This window comes from Falco punctatus, assembly GCF_963210335.1.
Source record: "Falco punctatus genome assembly, chromosome: 10".
Lineage (NCBI taxonomy): Eukaryota > Metazoa > Chordata > Aves > Falconiformes > Falconidae > Falco > Falco punctatus.
This window is the reverse complement of record NC_137590.1, coordinates 19,290,152-19,305,637: the sequence shown is the minus strand read 5'-3', so window position 1 is coordinate 19,305,637 and position 15,486 is coordinate 19,290,152. Positions and strand designations below refer to the sequence as shown.

The 15,486-nt window shown below is 67.4% G+C and overlaps 3 protein-coding genes across 9 annotated transcripts; 2 read left to right on the top strand and 1 right to left on the bottom strand.

Annotated features, from left to right (window-relative positions):
* Window positions 1–499: 499 nt before the first annotated feature.
* On the top strand, window positions 500–7,151 carry TMEM132A (transmembrane protein 132A). The gene is made up of 11 exons (XM_080403819.1): window positions 500–917; window positions 1,850–2,061; window positions 2,134–2,424; window positions 2,514–2,896; window positions 2,984–3,133; window positions 3,534–3,726; window positions 3,800–3,943; window positions 4,034–4,236; window positions 4,497–4,773; window positions 5,170–5,361; window positions 5,446–7,151. The coding sequence occupies exons 1-11, from the start codon at window positions 851–853 to the stop codon at window positions 6,568–6,570; spliced, it is 3,237 nt and encodes a 1,078-aa protein (XP_080259945.1). The 5' UTR covers window positions 500–850; the 3' UTR covers window positions 6,571–7,151.
* Window positions 7,093–9,076, bottom strand: SLC15A3 (solute carrier family 15 member 3; the record flags this gene model as incomplete). Its single annotated transcript, XM_080405911.1, is given in 6 exon segments — window positions 7,093–8,034; window positions 8,040–8,431; window positions 8,434–8,565; window positions 8,644–8,692; window positions 8,696–8,812; window positions 9,011–9,076. Coding segments are annotated over 6 exon segments (1,698 nt in total).
* On the top strand, window positions 8,809–15,471 carry CD6 (CD6 molecule). 7 transcript variants are annotated; one of them, XM_080403861.1, is made up of 13 exons: window positions 8,809–10,338; window positions 11,472–11,546; window positions 12,282–12,353; window positions 12,511–12,819; window positions 12,924–13,223; window positions 13,350–13,418; window positions 13,534–13,674; window positions 13,863–13,964; window positions 14,055–14,162; window positions 14,246–14,326; window positions 14,439–14,633; window positions 14,915–15,079; window positions 15,203–15,471. In XM_080403861.1, exons 1-13 carry the CDS (start codon window positions 10,284–10,286, stop codon window positions 15,298–15,300), a joined length of 1,770 nt encoding a protein of 589 aa, XP_080259987.1. In that variant the 5' UTR covers window positions 8,809–10,283; the 3' UTR covers window positions 15,301–15,471. The 7 variants fall into 7 exon arrangements, with proteins under 7 accessions (XP_080259987.1, XP_080259990.1, XP_080259988.1 ...); XM_080403864.1 differs by having other exon boundaries at window positions 13,836–13,964; window positions 14,984–15,079; window positions 15,230–15,471; XM_080403862.1 differs by having other exon boundaries at window positions 13,836–13,964; window positions 14,984–15,079.
* The last annotated feature ends 15 nt before the right edge of the window (window positions 15,472–15,486 follow it).

The window sequence follows — 15,486 nt, the reverse complement described above, 5'->3', positions numbered from 1 at the left end:
AAGGATGGGCATGAACCGGGCTGAGAGTCCCTGCTGGGGTGTCTCTCCCTGTGGGCTGTTCTGTCTGGCGCTGTGCCTGGGCATGGGGATGGGGAGTGGGATAGGAATGAGGATGGGGATGGGGAGCAGGAATGGAGAGCGGGGTGAGGATGGGGAGTGGGATGAGAATAGGGATGAGGAGCAGAATGGAGATGGGGATGGGGACTGAGATGGGAGTGGGGATGGGGATGAGGATGGTGAGTGGGATAGGGAGTGGGATGGAGACGGGGATTGGGGGTAGGACAGGACGGGGAGTGAGCCAGGGAGCAGGGATGGGGATGGGGAGCAGGGTGGGAATGGAGATGTGGATGGGGATTGGGATGGAGATGGAGATGGGGATGGGAATGGGGACGGGGATGGGGATTGAGATGGAGATGGGGATGGGAATGGGAATGGGGATGGGGATGGGGATTGAGATGGAGATGGGGATAGGGATGGAGAGTGGGGACGGGGATGGGGATTGAGATGGAGATGGGGATGGGGATGGAGAGTGGGGTGGAGATGAGGATGGGGATGGGGATGGGGACGGTAATGGGGATGAGAATGAGGATAGGGATGGGGATGGGATGGGGATGGGATGGAGTGGGGAGCGGGAGGGCAGGGCGCGGCGCTCGGCGCGACACAGCCCGGGGCCGGGGCGGCTGTGGGAGCGGGGCGGGAACGGGGCCCGGCGCCGCGCGGGGCGGGCAGGGCCGGGGTTTAGGACCCGGCGGGACGAGGCGGCGCCGGTGCCGGTCCCGCCCCGGCCCCATTGTCTGGGCGCGGAGGCGGAGGGACGGGAGCGGCGGCCGCCGCTCGCACGGACGCGGCCATGGCCCCCGCACCGGCCCCGGGGCCCCGGCTGGCGCTGCTGGCCGCCGCCCTGCTCTGCGCCCCAGGTGAGTGCGGCCGCACCGGCACCGGCACCGGCACCGCCGGCAGCCCCGAGCCGGGCTCCACGCCCGCACGCGTTCCCCGTCCGAGGCGACCTGCCCCCCATTCCTGCGTTCGGGATCGCCGGGAGCTGCTCCCTCCGTCCCCGCGATCCCGAGGGGATCCGCTCCCCCGGTTCCCTCCGTCCCCGCGATCCCGAGGGGATCCGCTCCCCCGGCTCCCCCTCCACCCCCGCCATCCCGAGGGGATCCACTCCCCCGCGCACTCAGGACCTTCTCCGAGCCGGAGAAGAGCCGCTCGCCCTCCGCCGCATGGGATCCCCCGAGATCAGGAGGGGATCCCCCAAGCACAGTGGGATCCGCTGTGATCTCGGGGGGATTGTGAGGGGATCTCCTCCCCATCCACGCGGGATCCTTGCAGTCCGAGGGGATCCCCGACCCACGGGAACGCGTGATCTGCCTCAGTCCTCTCCCTGCTCACTGGATCCCTGCGATCTGCCCGGGGAGCTGCTCCTTCCCATGCCCGCGGGGAGCTGTAGATCGGGTGGGATCTGTCCCTGACCAGTGGGTAAGCCCTGCCGGGATATCCCGGCGGGATCTGTTCTGTGCGCACGGGGATCCCTGTGATCTGGCTGCCCTGATCCTGGATCCCACCAAGCGGGACCTGGCACCCACTGGGGAAGCGGGTGCCCACGCTGCCGGCACAGCTGGGCAGCCTGATGGGCACCGGGGTGCAGCCAGGCTGGGGGGATCCCCACTGCCCCCCACCGCTCAGCCCTGGGGTGCTGGGGTGACCCTGTCGGGGGGCTGGGGTGCCTGGGGATGCCGTGTCTCCCCCAGCCACCCACGGGGGTGGGCATGGAGACCCCCGCTTGGCACCCCAGGGGTGGCACCCCACGTGGCCCCCGAGGCCGTTGACACAGCTCCTGTCCTGGCAGCGAGGGGTGACGGGGACCCCCCCGAGCCCGTGTACCTGCCGGCAGCCCTGGAGGTGCTCGGCGTGCCCGAGTACTACCGGCTGCAGCGGGCGGACCGGGACCTGCCCGCCAACGCCTCGCTGCACGCCCGCACCGAGAGCTACCTGCTGCTGCGGCACGGCCCTGCGCAGCCCCTCGTCCAGGCCACCTACCCGCCCTTCAGCACCCGGCAGGTAACACGGCCCCCGCCGCCCCCACACCCCGGGGCAGCATGGCCCCCCGCCACCAGCCTCGTCTCTTTGCAGGAGGTGCCCGCCGAGACCCCCCTGGGAAAGGACGGCTCGGCAGCCTGGGCCATCCGTGCCGTCCCCCTCGAGAGCGCCGTGTCCCCGGCCGAGCCTGTTGCCCGTGTCCTCTTCCACCTGCAAGGTCCCGACTGGCTGCCTGGGGAGCGGGACCACCCTGGGGAGCGGGACCACCCTTGGGTGCGAGACCACCTTGGGGAGCGGGACCACTCGGGGGAGCGGGACCTGCCCTGCGTCACCCTCCATGCACACCACCGTGGCCGGGTGGCCCATGGGACGTGCCGCCTGCAGGTCAGCGCCACCCACCGGGGCTGGAACCCCCCTGGGGGTCCCCACTGCTTGGCCCCCACCCTGATCCAGGGTTCTGCTGTCCTCTCCAGACACCCCTGGGCGTCTGTGTGGTGGAGCTGGAGATCCCCCCACGCTGGTTCTCCCCGGCATCCCCCACCTCACGCAGCCGCCGCCGGGCAGCTGAGCCCCCCGGGCGCCCCGAGCCCCCCGAGCCGGCCGAGCTGCACTACAGCGTGGTGGGGCCGGGGGAGTGCGGACACGGCGGGGGCCGGGAGCGGAGCCGTGGTGGGGAGGCACCGCGGTACCTGGGCATGCTGGAGCTGCGGGCGGCCGAGCCGGCGCGGCGGCAGGAGGTACGGCTGGACGACAAGGTGCTGCTGCGGGTGCCCGACGCCACGCTGCGCCCGGGGCAGCGCTTCACTGCCACCCTCGCCCTGCGGCACAACTTCACCGCTGACCAGCTGACGCTCCGGTGAGACCCCCGGGTTGGGCAGGGGGCCCCCACGGAGGGTGGCACGTGCCAGGAGAGGGATGGCATGTGATGGGGATCTGCTGGTAGGATCAAGGCGAAGAAGGGGCTGCAGGTGGTGGCGGCCCGCCCTGGGGCCCCCGCTGCCTGGACCGCCCAGCTGGAGCGCAGCCGGGGCCCCAAGCACTCGACGGCCGTGGTGACATGCCGGCGGAGCGGGGATGCTCGCGGCAGCTGGAGGTAGGGAGCGGTATGGCACCCCGGCTCCTAGGGACCCCCAGTATGGGAGGGGGCTTCTGCATGGGGACTCAGTGCAGCCCAGTAGTGCCCAGTCCGAGCAAGGGGGGCCAGCATGGCAGTCCCCATCCCAGTGTGGCCCAGCTGGAGCAGGGGCACCTGTGCATTGCACCTCTCCCATCCCAGTATGGCCCAGTCACAGCAGGGGCACCTGTGCATTGCACCGCTTCCATCCCAGTGTGGCCCAGCTGGAGCAGGGGGACCTGTGCATTGCACCTCTCCCATCCCAGTATGGCCCAGTCGCAGCAGGGGCACCTGTGCATTGCACCGCTTCCATCCCAGTATGGCCCAGTGGGGGAGCTGGAGGACACAGGGCAGCCCTGACCCCCATGTGGTGGCACAGGGTGGCCGACTCCTCCACATTCCTGTACCTGGACCTGGCGGTGGAGAATGGGACGGGGGGGCTGGCACCGGCGCGGCCCCTCACCTGGCAGGTGGAGTACCCCGGCCAGGACCCCGAGGCCCAGAAGGACAAACTAGTGTGGGAGATCCAGGTGTCGGAGCGGGATGTCCGTGCCCTCGTCCCCCTGGTACAGGTGGGTGCCCCCTACCCTGGCCCCCACCCCTGACCCCATGAGGCCACGTGCTCAGCCCCACTCTGCCCCACAGGAGCTGGAGATCCTGAACACAGCCCCACTGACGGGGGTCCCCCGTGCCGTGCCGGTGAAGCTGGTGGCGGTGGAGGCAGGCGGCGGCGTGACTGAGCTCACCGAGCCCCCGGGCTGCGAGTCGGCCGACAAGCAGGTGCTGCAGGTGAGTGGGGCTCCCAGTGCCCCCCCGGCATCCCCTCCCCTGCCCAGGCACTGCCCGCTCCCCCTGCCCCTCTGCGTGTCCCCCTACCAGGTCTCAGATGCCTGTGACACGGTGTTCGTGGGGGGCAAGGAGAGCCGGGGGGCACGGGGGGCACGGGTGGACTTCTGGTCCCGGCGCTTGCATGCCTCGCTGCGCTTCACCGTCTGGGCACCGCTGCTGCCGCTGCGTGTCCAGCTGGGCGACACCGCGCTGGAGCAAGTGCGGGGCTGGCGCCTGCCTGGTGGCCCCGAGAGGTGAGCCCAGCACCCGGGGGGGACCCTGCCACCACCCCCTGCTGTGCTGAGCCCCATGGGTGTTAGAGGGTACATCCCCACCCCGCTGAGCCCTGTGGCACTTGTGACATGTGCTCTTGCCCCACTGAGCCCCATGGCACCCGTGAGATGCACCCTTGTCCCACTGAGCTCCATGGTGCTTGGGGTGGGCACTCCAGCCCCGCTGAGCCCCCACACACTCGTGGCACATCCCGATGTCCCAGTGTCCCCACTACCCGCAGTGCCACGGCAGAGGCAGAGGAGCCCGGGGAGGAGGCTGAGCGGCGGGCACGGGGCTGCCGGCCCCAGTACCAGCGGACGGCGGTGAAGGTCCTGGCGCACTTTGTGGCCCACCCACTCGATGGTGGCCGTCACCTCACTTACCTGCCCGGTCCTGACTGGCTCCTGGATGTCACCCACCTGGTGGCCAGCCAGACCCGGGTGCAGGACCCCCGCGTGGCATCACTGGAGGGGGGCACCGTGGTGGTCGGCCGAGAGCCTGGGGTCACTTCTGTGGAGGTAGGCTTGGGGGCTTGTCTTTTGTGGGGGCTGGAGGGGGTCCTGGGGGTGGACAGAGGGAGGTGGGGGCCTGCAGGGGGGGGCTGGCAGTGGAGGGAGGGAGATGGGGTGGTGGAAGGGGTCCTGGCAGTTGAAAGAGGGAGACGGAAGGCTAGAGGGGGTGCTGGGGCTGGAGGGAGGAAGATGGGGTGGTGGAGGGGTTCCTGGGGGAGGAGGGAGGGAAACGGGGGGCTGGAGGGGGTTCTGGGGATGGAGGGAGGGAAATGGGAGGCTGGAGGGGGTCCCAGGGGGAGCTGAGGGATGCAGGGGCTGGGGGACCAGGGCGGGGGTGGCAGAAGATGGGGGCACAGTGGAGGTGAAGCCTGGGTGCTCAGCAGGTACCCCCCATGCCCCCAGGTCCGCTCCCCGCTCTCGGACTCCATCCTGGGGGAGCAGATGCTGGTGGTGTCGGAGGAGAAGGTGACGGTGACAGAGCTGCGTGCCCAGGTGGTGTCGGGGCTGTCCCTGATGCTGCGGGCAGAGCCAGGCCACCCCAGTGTGGTCACCACCACCGTCCAGGGGACGGTCACCCTGCGTGCCCCGAAGCAGGTGAGAGGGGTGGGGGGCTGATGCTGGGTGCCAGGGTGCCCTGTCCCCCCACCCCGGTGCCATCCCACCCGGCATCCCTGGCAGGAGGCGACGCTGTCCGTCTGGCTGTCCTTCTCCGACCGCACGCTGGCCCCTCTGGAGCTGTACGGCTGGCAGGACATGGCCTTGACCGTGACCTCGCTGGACCCTGCCGTGGCCACCGTGGGGGGCTCGCCCGGTGTCCCCGCCGCCCGCCCGTGGGTGGTGGCCGAGGGGCCGGGGCGGGGGTCTCTGCTGCAGCTCAGCCTGCATCCCCCCGATGCCTGCCGCCGGGGCCGGCACCGGGCAGCCGCACTGGCCACCGGCACCGCCTGGCTCGAGGTGGGAGCCAGCCGGCGTGCACCTACCCCCGGTAGCACCTGGACCCGCGGTGGCCACCCCCGGCCCAGCTCGCCCTTCCCGCGGGCCGAGGGGGCCATGTCGGGGGAGGCAGTGACGGCGGCCAGCGAGCCGCGGCAGAGGGACCCCGCAGGGGTGGGACCTGCCTCCACCAAGCTCCAGGGGCTGGGGTCTTCCTCAGAGGAGGAGGAGGAAGGCTACGGCCACGACCGCGTGGGCAGGGAGGAAGAGGAGGAGGATGAGATGGTGAAGGCTCCCCAGCGGGTGACGGACCTGGAGATTGGCATGTACGTCCTGCTGGGTGTCTTCTGCCTGGCCATCTTCATCTTCCTCGTCAACTGCATCTTCTTTGTCCTGCGGTACCAGCAGAAGGAGCTGCCGGACGCCGGCACGGCCCCCTCAGCCCCCCAGCCCCACAACTGGGTCTGGCTGGGCACCGACCAGGAGGAGCTGAGCCGGCAGCTGGATCGCCGGCAGCCCGAGCCCCCGGCCCCCGAGGCGGGCACTGAGGCCGGGCGCTGCTGCTGCGGGGTGCCCCCGGGCACTGCACCCGGCTCTGAAGCAGGGGGTCCCCCCCCTGGCACCCCAACACCCGGGGCTCCCCTGCCCCGCAAGGAAGGGGGCACGCTGGGGGGCGGCCGGAGGAAGCGGGTGGAATTTGTCACCTTTGCGCCCGCCCGGGTCCCCGAGGAGCCCCCCCTGCCCGCCCCCAATGTCCAGTCCATCCTGGTGGCCAGCGAGGACGACATCCGCTGGGTGTGTGAGGACATGGGGCTGCGGGACCCCGAGGAGCTCAGGAGCTACATGGAGAGGATCCGGGGCAGCTCCTGACCCCGGGGGGGCAGCCCCTGGCCCCCCAGCCCCGGGCAAACCAGTAAGGGACCGACCTCCTCCCCATGCCGCCCTGGGGGACACATACACATCCATCCCCCCCTTTTCCCTGCCTGGCAGCGGGCTGTGCTGCTCCTGGGGACCACTGCCCATCCCTTCTGGTGGCCTGAACCCCAAGCCTTGGTCACCCAAGGGACCAACCCCAGGTGCCCGCCGGGGGGGTCTCCCCCGTCCTTGGGGTGCACAGCAGCACCCCTCACCTCAGTGGCCTCGGGGAGGAAGCCGGGGTGCCCTTACTGCTTTGGGTCTCATTGCGACATTGTGTTCATAGTGATGATGATGATGATGATGAGTCCTGTGGTCTGATCCCGGGGAGGGTCCCATGCCCCCCACCCCACCTGTGCCATGAGGAGGAGGGGGGTACGCGCCTTCCCCCCTCCTTCACCCTGGCCACGCATCCGTTTTGTACGACTGGCATTTTCTACCTGTAACGCCCTGGGAAGGGGCTGCTGTGAGGGGCTGTTATTTATGGAAGATTTTTAATTCTGACATTGTTACAAAAATAAAATATTTAAAAAAGACAGGCAGCCCCTGTGCCGTGCTGTCTGCCCCCGCTGCCGGGTACTGGCAGGTCACATCCTGCCACTGTCCCAGGGCAGGGGCAGCAGGGATGGGGAGGATGGTGCGGTGCTGGGGGCACCACCGTGGTGCTGCCGGCAAGAAGCAGCTCTGCCAGGCACGGCTCAGCCCGCTGGGCTCCTGGGAATGGGCTCGTGCCCTTGGCATTGGCTCCACGTGGGGATAAATGTGGGAGATGGTCATGGGAAGGGCTCGGGGGCCAGTTCTGCACTGGCCCAGGTGGGGTGACCTGGGGGCAAGGGACCTCCTTCGTCCCTGTCCTGCCATGGGGAGGGGGCTGCTGCCTTCCTCCTCCTCTGCCTGCCCAGCCCGAGCACCCAGGACCAGCCCATCTCTGCCTGGCAACCCCAAGCTCCAGCAGTGTCTCTCCTCCATGGAAAACCACAAGGATTTCCACACCTTCAGCCCCCCAGTCTGTCCCAGTGGTCTGGGGACCGCCCCAAAATGCCCTGGGTGATAGCAGGGGACACCCCCCCTCTGCCACCCTGCTTGTGGCAGGCTGCCCATGCTGAGCTGGCACCCACCAACCTTCCCCTTCCCTCTGCCCCACACTGGGGCTCGAGCCATTCCCCCAGCTCCCCCAAACCCATGGGGCCACCAAGATGGGGTGACCGCTCTGGCTGCCTGGGGTCCTGCCCCCCCTGCCCTGCTGGCACTGGGACCAGCATCCCTGTTCCCAGGGAAGGGGGTGTGGCAGTGCCTGGTGATCCAGGCAAAGAGCAGGCAGGTGACCGACTGGATCCCTGCCGGCAAGAAGTAGTTATCCATGTGGCAGCTGGGGATGCTCCCTGTCAGCGTTAGGGTGGTCAGAGCTGGGGCTAGCCCTCAGGACACCCCCACGTCCCCCACCCAATCCCCACTAGCCACAAAGGCACCCCAAGCAGGAGGTGACACTCCTGTCCCCATGCCAGCACGCACTGTAGTCCCCTGGGCAGCACATCTCGCAGGCTGGCAGCAAGAGGAGGGTCAAGCAAGCCCCAACGCCAGCGGTGAGCCCAGCCTGGAGACAAGAAGAAAGCCATGACAGCTCCTTTCATGCACTCAGGGCCCCCAGTGCAGGCAAACTCCGGGCATGCAGGAAAGCGGAGAGAGCACGGGAAAAACTCGAACCCTTTGGGGTTCCTCCACCAACCCCAACCGCCGCGGCGAGGGGCTGCGGTGGCTGCCCTGGGACCGGGGAGGAGCGGGCACCGCTCACCAGGGATGCTGGCAAGGAGCTCCTGATGCTGATGAGCAGGTACCAGAGGACCTGCCACCAGACGGGCAGTGTGGCAGCCGGGTAGCGGTCCTTGCCAGTGGGCTGTGGCACTGCCTGGTAGCGCTGCACATACTGCAGCCTCTCCCGCTCCAGGACACCTGCGGGATGCGGGCAGGGTGCTGAGTGCCCGCTGAGCTCTTGCTGGTGGCAGCCTCCCACCCCAGCTTGGGTCCTACCTGCCATGAGGATGGAGGTGAGGCCGAAGAACATGCCCAGGGCCATCCGCTAGAGCGCTGAGTGCAGCAGCCTCTGCCTGGCTAGGAAGGGGTCGATGAAGTGGTCCTTCAGGAGCACCAAGGCCACCAAGACTACCACGTTGGCCAGGAGCAGCCAGGCATCTGGGAACTGCGGGGCAGAGGCAGGTCAGGCACCAGTCCTCACCCACAGCAGGCAGCTCAGCATCCCATGGGACACCCTGGCTCCCACCCCAGCCCTCACACATCAAGTCCATGGAGCTGCCAGCCTCATCCCTCCGGACCACCACGGCTCTCAGCCTTGGCTCTCCACCACCACCTCAACCCCTCTCCGGGCTGTCCCTCTTACCGTGTGGGTGCCCCACGTTCCTGTCCCTCCCTGGCTCCCTGTTCCCTGTTCCTGCTGAACAGACATGTATGACAGCTCAGAAGCAAAAATCCCTGTCAGCCTCTGTGGCTTCTTGACAAAGCTTTCTGCACGCACCCCCCCTTACTCAGGAGGCTTTGCTCACCCCCCCAGCACAGCTCTGCTGGGTCCTCGCACCAAAGCCCCTCACTGAGGCTGGGGTCTCCCCCTACTATAGGGGTGTCAGAGCTCCAAGTGTGCTGGGGGATGTTGTGCACCCACCAGCTCCCACCAGAGCCTCCCAGGGCCACCATAAAGCATCCTTCAGTTCTTCCATGTCCTTGCACCCCCTCCTGCACAAACAAGCCCCTCCAGGCTCCCTGGCACAGGGGAAGACCCCAAAGGCAGAGCTCCCCAGCCCATGGCCACAGCTCCTGGCATTCCCACGGCCCCCAGCATCCCCATGGCCCCCTGCATCCCGACGGTCCCCAGCCATCAGGCATCCCCACCTGACAGAGGGATGAGCTCTCCGGGACTGGGGGGCTCTGATGAGCTCTGTGATAACCAGCAGCTGGGCAAGGGAAGAGCCGGGTGGCAGATCTTGGAGTCACCATGAGTTGTCCTCTGCAGCTCCCTTGTGCCACGGAGTGGAGCAGGGTGTGAAGGACCGTCCAGCAGACAGCACCAAAAAGCACCGGCCATGTCACACCTGCCTGTGGTGTCGCAAGCACCCTCCTGCCCACCTCAGCCCCAGAAAACGGAGGAAAAGGAGGGAGCCCCACGCTCTGCTCCATCACCCATGGAGGTCCCGGAGCTTGGGGGAGCCTGAGCCCCACCACGCCACCAGAGATGCTGTACCAAACCGGTGACACAGTGGCACGCCAGGAGCAGAAAATCATGGCTCCTGCAAGACCCATGTCCCCCAGGTGCTGAGTGTGACCCAGGTGGGACCACCGGGTTCCCATGGCTCCCATCACCCCGAGGGATGCCGCAGGCGCGTGGTGTGGTCCCTGAGCGGAACCCACCTCCACCAGATCCCCCGCTTCCTCCCCACAAGTGTGCAGGATGGAGCCACCCCATCACGCTCCTCCGCCCCACAGCACTGAGCTGGCTTCCTGCAGCCCTCGACCACAAACTGGGAACAGAAGGCACATGAGTGGCAGGCAGCAGACGGGGCCACAGCCGAACCATGTCCCCAGGCCACTGAGAGAGGACAGGACCACCCGCCCCCTGGCTCCCCAAGTGCCATGGGGCTGCCCCACAGCCGCTGAGCAGGATGGAGGGGCTCTGCCTGCTCTTGGTGACTCTCTCCGCCGCAGCGCCCGGACACGGTACGCCAATATCCCCACCCTGTCCTTCCCTGTTCCTCTTAGTGTGCCGGGACCCCAGGGTGATGGCTCTGCTGATGTCCGAGCCGGGTCCCTGCTGCCTCCCCGGGGCAGGGGGTGTTGGTGGGTGCAGAGGGGTGTTACCAGCGGTGGTTCAGCACCGAGCGAGGATGCTCCGTGGGCAGCTCTGCAAAGTTGAGCTCTTTGCCTTCCTGAGGTGCTTGACGCTCCTTGATGTGCCCAGTGGGAGCGAGGGAAGGGTGTCCCTGCTTGGGGGGCGGTGACTCTGGGGACCCTAAAAGGGCTCTCGGGGCCACCCTTCCCACCAGCTCCCACCCCAGCCCTGTGGGAACCGGGTGATGCTCTCCTGGTTTTGGCAAGCAGGAGCCAGAACTCACCCTGTCTGCTGGTGTCACCAGCATCATCGCCCTGGGATGGCTTCTGGGGACGATACTACCTGCTCGCCCCGGCCCGGCAGGGTCTAGTGTGGTTTCACACCTGAAATGGCTGCCAAAAGCCGCCTCGGTGCCTCTACTCAACTGGGGGACGGTCGCCATTGCCTTCATTTCCGCTGACGGCTCCTTCCTGCACCTTTGCCGGTGCCTGCCTTGGGCTCAAGGCACGGTGCCCGGCAGGACTGCGGGGCGGCTCTTCCTTGCTGCACCCCTGCTCCCACACTCATCCCTTACCTTTTCCTTTAACATTTTTAACACCAAGCCAGAGCCCAGCAGTTAGGGCAATGGTTTCCCATGGAGCCCACCGGGACACCCACTCGACGCGCCCCACCAGTGGGGTTTTGGTGGCAGTGATGGCGAGCGCAGCTCATCTCACTCCGGGGGGCAAATCCTTCTTCCCGGAGGAGCCCAACAGTGGATTTTTCCGGTGATAACGGCGGGGGCTCGGCTACAGCTGTGTGTTGAGGCAAAGGGATGGGAAAGAGAGGACAGGGAGGATGGGATGGAGCCCTGCACCCAAAATGGTGCCGTGCCCTCAGGGTGGCTGGGGAGAGGGAAAAGCCTAAAATGAGACCGCGGCGGCGGCAGCATCCGCTCACCGGAGGCACAGACTCGCAGGGGTCCGGGCTGGGGGTGCAGGCAGGCAGGTACGGGCAGCGGGCAGACCCTCTCTGTCGGCAGGGGCAGCGAGCTGGAAGGCAGCGGCGTCGGCAGCCCAGGCACGTAACGGCACCCCACACTTCGGCATTCCCCCCGGTGAGTGCGCCCCAGTACCGCCATGCTACGGCCACCTTCTGCCTCCCCCAGCCTGCGAGCAGACCCCACGCCAGGACTTGGCCCCGGGGCATGTTGCCCACCCAAGAAGGGCTGACGTAAGGACACAGGGACTGATTTTTAGGGGTGCAAGAGAGATGCGGCCAGGGCTCAAGGGGGCTCCCCACAGTGCCGCCCATTTTGTGGCAGCCTGGGGAGCCATTTTGGAAATCCTTCTCCAGAGCAGCATCACTCTTCAGGCAACTGGGACGCACATTCCTGCACCCTCTTCATCTGCCCCCTGCCCTCCCCATGGCTATGTGCGGGGGTGGCGGGAGAGCCATGTCCCTCTGGTTTGCCATCTGTGAGCCACAGAGTGCCCAGCGGCTGGCACAGGAGCGGCGCGGCGCTCCGGCACGCCGGCACAGTCAAACCGTCTGCTCCTCGCTGCGTCCCCATGCTTTGCCAGGAGAGTCAGGGCTGAGCCAAAAAAAAAGGGGGGGTGTGTGTGGGGGGTGGCCCCCCGATACCCATTGGCCTCACTCCTGCTTTCGCCTCGGTGTCTGCCAGCTCTCAGCAGGGCTCTGGGTGTGTGTCCATCTGGTGGCACATCTGTCTGTCCTACAGCCATCAGCCCCACCATGCCACCTCTTTCCCTGCTCAGGGGGGCCGGTCAGCCCCGGAGGAGGGTCCCAGCAGGCTCAGCCCCTCATACCCTCTGCCCCTTCCTCCTTGCAGACCCCACGGAGCCGATGGAACCTCGCAGCACCCCAGCAGGCAGCGCGGCTGGAAACACCTCAGTGGCACCAGGTGAGCACGGAGGGCTCCTTGCACCCATGTTTCAGTGAGGAGTGGGGAACCCGGGGGTGATGGCATGCCATCCTGCTGCTGGTACCCCATGGAGCCAACAGGGGCATGGGGGACAGTGCCAGGGCCAGCGCTACCCCTGTCCCCTGTGCCTCGCCAGCTCCTGGCACGCTGCGGCTAGCCGGCGGCCGGAGCCGGTGCGAGGGCCGGGTAGAGATGGAGCAGGCAGGTGCCTGGGGCACGGTGTGCGACGATGCCTGGGACTTGGCCGACGCTGACGTTGTGTGCCGGCAACTGCGCTGCGGCTGGGCTGTGCGCACCCATGGCAGTGCCGCCTTCGGCCGGGGCACCGGACCCATCCTGCGGGACGAGGTGCGCTGCAAGGGGCACGAGGAGCATCTCTGGGACTGCCCGGCTGAGCTGGAGCATGACTGCAGCCACAAGGAAGATGCTGGTGTGGTGTGTTCAGGTGGGTTTGGTGTGTGCTGGGTCCAGCAGCCATCGGGCAGGGTCTGGGCTCTGGTGCAGGCAGGGTGCAGGCAGCACACCCCCAGCTCTGCTCTCTGCCCACAGAGCACCAGGAGTGGCGGCTCTCCGGGGGCCGGGACGGCTGCGCCGGCCGGGTTGAGGTCTTTTTCCGTGGTACATGGAGCACAGTGTGTGACAGCACGTGGTACGAGCTGGAGGCCAGCGTGCTGTGCCACACGCTGGGCTGCGGGGAGCCCCTCCGGCAGCTCGCCTTTGGCCACACGCTGCCCGGCAGGATGCTCTACCAGTGCGAGAGCCAGCAGCCCTCGCTGGCCCACTGCCAGTGGACCTACAACAAATCGGCTCCATGCCACCAGTCCCAAGCGGCTGGCGTGGTCTGTAATGGTATGAGATCCCCCCTTACCTGGCCCTGTGGTTGTGGGGGGCTGCCTGCTTGCCTGCTTGCTTGTGGCCACGGGGGTCCCCTGTGGATGAGCTGCAAGCCAGCTTCTTCTGTCCCCTTCCTGCCAGGCTCCCAGGGCTTGCAGCCACCAACCCCAATGGCCACGGTGACACCAACCAACGTCACGCTCCTGCACGGTGAGTGTCCTGCAGACCTGGGTCTGGGGGGGCTGCAGGGAGCACCCAGTTCGCCCTCCTTACCTGGAGGAAGGATGCCTCTGGTGTCACGAGCTGTGCCTGTTCTCTGTCTCAGCTGAGGAAGGCTCCCTGGCTGTGGGGTCACAGTCCCCTCTGCACATGCCCCTCTTCATCCTCTGCCTGGTTCTGGCAGCACTGCTGCTGCTCACCGTGCTGGCCTTCACTGCCACCCTGCTGAGGGTGAGGAAGAGGAGCGGTAAGGCACCCCTGTGGGGGTATGGTGGGCTCTGGCCAGGGAGGGGGTGACACTGCCAGCCCAGCTAGGGCCACCCCACACCCAGAGCTCAGCCCAGCTGCGGGAGCGGGGCTGGCTGTGCCATGGAGCAGCTGAATGGGCCACCCCCCTTGTCCACGCAGCCCACACCATGTCCTCCCACGGGCTAGCCGGTCCGGTCCTGGTGACCCACAGCACCCAGAACCCCAGTGCGCCCTCGGGGACCTCCAATGACTACAGGGACATGCCTCCCAGCCTTCCCAAAGGACCAGGTAGGTCTGGCAGATGAACTGCCCCCCTGGGGGCTGTAGGGCAGGAGATCATGGCTGTAGATGTCTGCCCCATCCCCATCTCACCCCCAGACCCACCAGTCCCGGCCCCTCCCACTGCCAAGGACTCCGACTCTGACTCTGACTACGAACACTATGACTTCAGCAGCAAGCCGCCCGTGGCCCTTTCCACTTTCTACAGTGAGCATCCCACCCAGCCCTGGGACCCCTGCTGCCCTGCCCTGGGTGCCCCCGCTGATGCCCCTTCCCTGCCCTCCTCGCAGACTCACTGCGCCGGCAGCCCAGCAAGCAGCTGCTCCCGCTGATGCCCAGCCAGAACGGGACGGAGCCGTTCCCTGCGGAGGGTATGGCATGGAGGTGCCTGTCCCTCTGTCCTGCAGCACTGGCTGGCTGTCCCGTGGGTGGGCGAGTGGCTGTCCTGCAGCCCGGGGCTAACGGGAGCCCTGTGCCCTGCAGTACCAGCCAGGCTGGGCCCCCCATCCTGTGGCAGGGGGAGCAGCTCCTCCACCTCCTCCTCGTCGTCCACCGAGCCCTACTGCAATGACAGTGTGCCCCCCCAGCATGCCTGCGCCTGCCCCCCACCCGCTGCCGACAGCACCTGCCAGCACGCAACACCCACCACCCATGACTACAGCAACTACCCCAGCACAGGTGGGCACTGCCGTGGGCTCCGTAGTCCCAGCGATTGGAGCAGGGATGGAGACAGTGGCAGGGATGGAGAGACCCCAGGGATGAGGAACAGGGATGGAGAGACCCCAGGAATGGAGAGACCCCAGGGATGGGGAACAGGGATGGAGAGACCTCAGGGATGGAGAGACCCCAGGGATGGGGAACAGGGAAGGGGACAGCCCTAGGGATGGAATGGTACTGAGGGACCCCAAGGGATGGGAGCAGGGGTGGAGGATGCCAGTAAGAGACCCTGTTTCCCCCAGCTCACCAAGCAACAGCCTGTGCGCCCACCCCAGTGCTCTCCCCACCCTGGGTACCTGTGTCTCCAGCAGACCCTGAGCCCACCGACAGCTCCAGTACCTCCTCGGGGGAGTGGTATGAGAATGTGCAGGACACGGAACCACCGGGAGACCTGTCCTCAGACCCCGGTGAGGACCCCACACTGACAGGGCAGGAGTGGGGCGGCGCTGGGGGCTGCAGGGCTCCCCTGCCCCCGCAGCACCCTCCTCCTGCACCCTGCCCGCCTGCCTGATGGGTGCTCTCCTTTGCAGACTGGCCAGCTCCATTTTTGCCCTTAGGGGGACACATGCAGGACCCCAGCTCCTCTGAGGGCAGTGACTACGATGACATCCAGGGCTCTGCCTACTGAGGCTGCCTGAGCGCCACAGACAGAGGGTCATGGCAGGGGACACTTGGCCATGTGGCCATGGACTTGCCATGCCGCTGCCGTCTCCTCCGTGCCAGCACCGGTCGCAGTGGATGCTCGGTGCAGGTGAGATGTACCGGGCTGTATGCTGCAATTAAAAGCTTTTCCCAGTGGGCCACCGTGTCCCTC

Coding starts and splice junctions, on each gene's coding strand:
- CD6 (XM_080403859.1), top strand. CDS start 10,284: ATGGAGGGGCTCTGCCTGCTCTTGGTGACTCTCTCCGCCGCAGCGCCC. Junction 12,354..12,510: donor AAACACCTCAGTGGCACCAG/GTGAGCACGGAG, acceptor GTGCCTCGCCAG/CTCCTGGCACGCTGCGGCTA. Junction 13,675..13,835: donor GAGGGTGAGGAAGAGGAGCG/GTAAGGCACCCC, acceptor TTGTCCACGCAG/CCCACACCATGTCCTCCCAC.
- TMEM132A (XM_080403819.1), top strand. CDS start 851: ATGGCCCCCGCACCGGCCCCGGGGCCCCGGCTGGCGCTGCTGGCCGCC. Junction 2,425..2,513: donor ATGGGACGTGCCGCCTGCAG/GTCAGCGCCACC, acceptor TGTCCTCTCCAG/ACACCCCTGGGCGTCTGTGT. Junction 4,237..4,496: donor CTGCCTGGTGGCCCCGAGAG/GTGAGCCCAGCA, acceptor CACTACCCGCAG/TGCCACGGCAGAGGCAGAGG.